The following is a 3,867-nucleotide window of genomic DNA, read 5'->3' on the forward strand; positions in this document are numbered from 1 at the left end:
AGGAAAACTAACTTTTACTGAAGACCAATGTCGTTTATTCTAACATTAAAGAATTCCAAATGTTTTTGGGGCTAAGATAAGATGATCTTGTGTTATTTTCATAAAAATCTTAAGTTTTGTTAATTCTTAAACCAACACCCGTCAACAAGTCCATTTACCTAAGCTGGTTACGTATTCCTGCTTGGTAACTAACTCAATTACAATGATGATCACAGTCAGTTTCCAGTGTGTTGCATTATTCAGCAAGTTTTCTCATTTCCTTGAATAAATTCCTATGTTCTTGTGAAATCATCCGTTTACATTTTGGTGACGTCTTGCAAATTTCAAGATAATCCAATATATTCCGAACGGCCCACAAAGGTATCTTCATGTAAATGTGAATTAAAATCTATTTATTTATTTATTCGTACATACGGCAATCGCCATTTTACAAAATATGTTTGATTAGGTATACAGAATATTATTGTACATTTTTCTTTCAAAGCCGCTTACATGCAATAATAACTACAAGATTCAATAATTTAAGTTGATTCAGTTGCAGGTACAATTAATATGACACAGAAATAACACAAAAATAGAGCATCAAAGACAAAATAGAACAAAGTTAATTTAAGCGCAGTGATAATATAGTTCATGCTACATGCTATGAAAATCATGCTATGAAATAATATAGTTCATGCTACATGCTATGAAAATCAATAAATACTACATGCCAAAGTGCATTCTACTGTACATGCTAAGTTTGTGCTAACAGTGTACGCTATGAAAAATCGACAAATAATTAACAAGGCAAAAATCCAAGAAAAGGAACAGGAATAACAATTGACTAGCATGAAAAACAAACAAAGTTAGCTCTTCCTCTTAATGTCCTCCATGCTCAGCCACCCAAGAGAAGACTTGCCTTCAAAACTTTTGAAGGGATTCACCAAAGAAATCCAACTGTTGGGCAGAGTTTCCAGAGCGCAGCAGACGTGGAATTACACTGTGGTAGGCGTAGACAGTCTGATGTGAGTGCCTGGAGAAAGGTTGTAGAAGGCGGGTTCCAGCAGGTACGTGAAGGTCTATGCAACGTAGAAGTTCAGGGCAATTGATATAACCATTGACGATCTTGAATAGGAATATAAGGTCAAGGGCCAGTCGTCTAGATGACAGCGGAAGGATATGGTGCTGGTTTGCAATTTCTTGTATATCCACATCAGGATAACGGATGCCACTTCTAACACCCAACAAACGCAGGAAACGTCTCTGAACTTTATTTAAGTGGTCACAATGCCCAATCTGGTGTGGGGCCCACACAGTAGATCCACATTCAACGATGGGACGAACTAAAGTCACATAGAGGGTCCTCAATGCTGCAGGAGATAGGGCATTCCGTGATGCGCGAGCAATGAACCCCAATAGAGAGTTTGCTTTAGCACAAATCTTAGTGATATGTACGCCTGGATCCAATGATGGTGTCATATACAAACCCAAGTCCTTAATCACTGTCACTCTACAAAGGATCAAGCCATTTAAAGAGTAATCAAAGTGCAGCAAAGTTTTCGATCTTCCAAATGACATTACTTGACACTTGTCAGCATTCAGTTGCATAGCATTTCTATCACACCACTGTTCTATCTTAACCAGATCTTCTTGAAGCTCTTGTGGTTGATGGATTGAAATAATCTCCTTGAAGATTTTAACATCATCGGCGAATAGAAGAAAGTTGGACACTAGGGACTCCCCAATATCATTTATGAATAGACCGAAGAGAAGAGGGCCGAGAAGAGACCCTTGTGGCACACCTCATGTTACGCTCACAACATTCTTCGAGAGTGATGATGCAAATTTGACTTGAAGGGTTCTGCCACTTAGATAGCTTTGAAGCCTTTGGAGAAGAGGACCAATAATTCCATATGCCTTTAATTTAGCTATCAGATGGCTATGGCTGACCCTATCGAAAGCCTTTGCGAAGTCCAGATACAGGCAGTCAACTTGGTGGAATCGAGAGATGGAGGAAACAACACTCTCACTGAAGACACAAAGATTGGTAGTCGTCTATAAGTGTAAAATTTATAAGTATAAAAGAAGATGTTGGTTTGTATATATGTTTGGTATATATCTATAATTGTATCTATATATTGTATATATCTATAAGTATTTGACATCTATTCGGCTGCCTCCACTGTTACCAAATTGACTTACTGGTCTATTTTGGAGGCAAGTGAATAGGAAACACATCCTGCCTCGAGCTCCGAGCTTCTCCGAGCAGTTACATTTTTTTTACGGAATGAAAGCTTCAGTTTTATCAACCTCACTTTAGGACTAGATAGTTATTTATAATGGCAATTCATTTAGCCGAATAGAATACTTTTCAGAATTTCAATAGTACTTGAATAGGACTCTCTGTCACTTAATATGTAAACAATTTACAAAAAATAGGCCTACTTAAAATAATTACCATCTGAACATTATAATAATTATCTTATCACCCATAAGTACGTCTTAATACCGGAGGACCGAGTTATGGCTCGGTATAGGTTTTTTCGATTGGCAATTGAAAGGAAACTAACATTTTTTACAACTAATATTGGCTTTTATTATTCAAGTTTCAGTGGAATTTTAATTTATATTATGATGAAAAATTTTCCACAACACATTAATTTATTTTACGCCACACTATACTGTTTTACGAACTTCCCACGCAAGGATTTAGTCCTGAAAACAGCTGTTTGACACTAGCTTAATCAAATGGGGTTTAATTACGTACTACTGTACTGTAATGAGTTTTACCGGACACCAACCAGCTGATCATATTTAGCAATGAGTGTTTATAAACAAAAAGATTACATCTAAGTACATAAGTGGTAATTGTTAGTTGGTGGGAATATATAAGGATTTGTGCAGACTGTTATTGTTAAGCTAGCTTAGAGTAGTATGGCGTAAAATTTCGTACGTCTCTCGTCCAAAATGTGTTTACCAGACTCGTATGGTAACCCCGCACTCATCTTGGGAACTACCACACTCGTCCGGTAAACACCTATTTTCAGGACTAGTAACGTAATATACTATTACGCCATACCACTCTAAGTTATCTTAACAATGAAAAATATGTACAAATCCTTATACATTCCGACCGTCTAAGGGACTAACAATCAATACTCATAACCTCTAAGAGATGTTATTTTTTGTTTATAACACCTCAGTGCCAAATAATCAGCCGGCTAATGTCCGGTAAAATCTCATCTACAGTACTACAGTAGTACGTAATGAAACCCCATTTAATTAAGCTGGCAGCAAACAGCTGTTTTCTGGACTAAATCTTTGCGTAGGAAGCCCGTTAAAACAGTGCAGTGTGGCGTAATAGCTATTGCGTATTAAGAGCGCAAAATACAGTATTGCCGCTCGAGAACTGTAAATGGTCACAATACTAGTAAGCACTAGTAAGCTTTAGCTGAGTGCGGTCATACATGTTGAGAGCGGCAATGACTGTTAGTGCCCGTAATACACACAAGATTTTCCTACCATCATAATTAACTTATAATAACACCCAGATTAAGTTGATAGATGTATAAATGCCATTTGGTGCTAACTAACGTACCAAGTCCACGGTTGTGGTTGGGATAGAACCACCGACTGGTGAAAGAACTAGGATAGAAACGCCAACTGTGAAATCATCTGATTAGAGTAAATGAGCTATTTTCTCTCAAGCGTAAATGAGCCATTTTGCGTACTGTTAACGCAATGCAAGCATTACCATGCCGTGGTAGGCAAAGGAGTTATTTTAGATTTTCTCTTTATTTTGACCAAGCAAAACAACCCAAACCAAAGGCTTATTTTGACCAAGGAATCACTAAGTAAATTATGTCCCCACCTCTTTTAAATATC

General features: G+C 37.2%; 1 protein-coding gene across 1 annotated transcript; it reads right to left on the bottom strand.

The window, feature by feature from the left end:
• Nucleotides 1-903: 903 nt before the first annotated feature.
• On the bottom strand, nucleotides 904-1,560 carry LOC128996939 (uncharacterized). Its single transcript, XM_054422484.1, has one exon. It carries the CDS (start codon nucleotides 1,558-1,560, stop codon nucleotides 904-906), a length of 657 nt encoding a protein of 218 aa, XP_054278459.1.
• Between the last annotated feature and the right edge of the window lie 2,307 nt (nucleotides 1,561-3,867).

The sequence above is a fragment of the Macrosteles quadrilineatus genome, unplaced genomic scaffold (genome assembly GCF_028750875.1).
Source record: "Macrosteles quadrilineatus isolate MER2022 unplaced genomic scaffold, UCM_ALF_1.0 Scaffold_1__1_contigs__length_201487025, whole genome shotgun sequence".
NCBI lineage: Eukaryota > Metazoa > Arthropoda > Insecta > Hemiptera > Cicadellidae > Macrosteles > Macrosteles quadrilineatus.

What these genes read in the sequence shown, in the direction of transcription:
- LOC128996939 (XM_054422484.1), bottom strand. Translation starts at nt 1,560, where the DNA reads ATGTCATTTGGAAGATCGAAAACTTTGCTGCACTTTGATTACTCTTTA.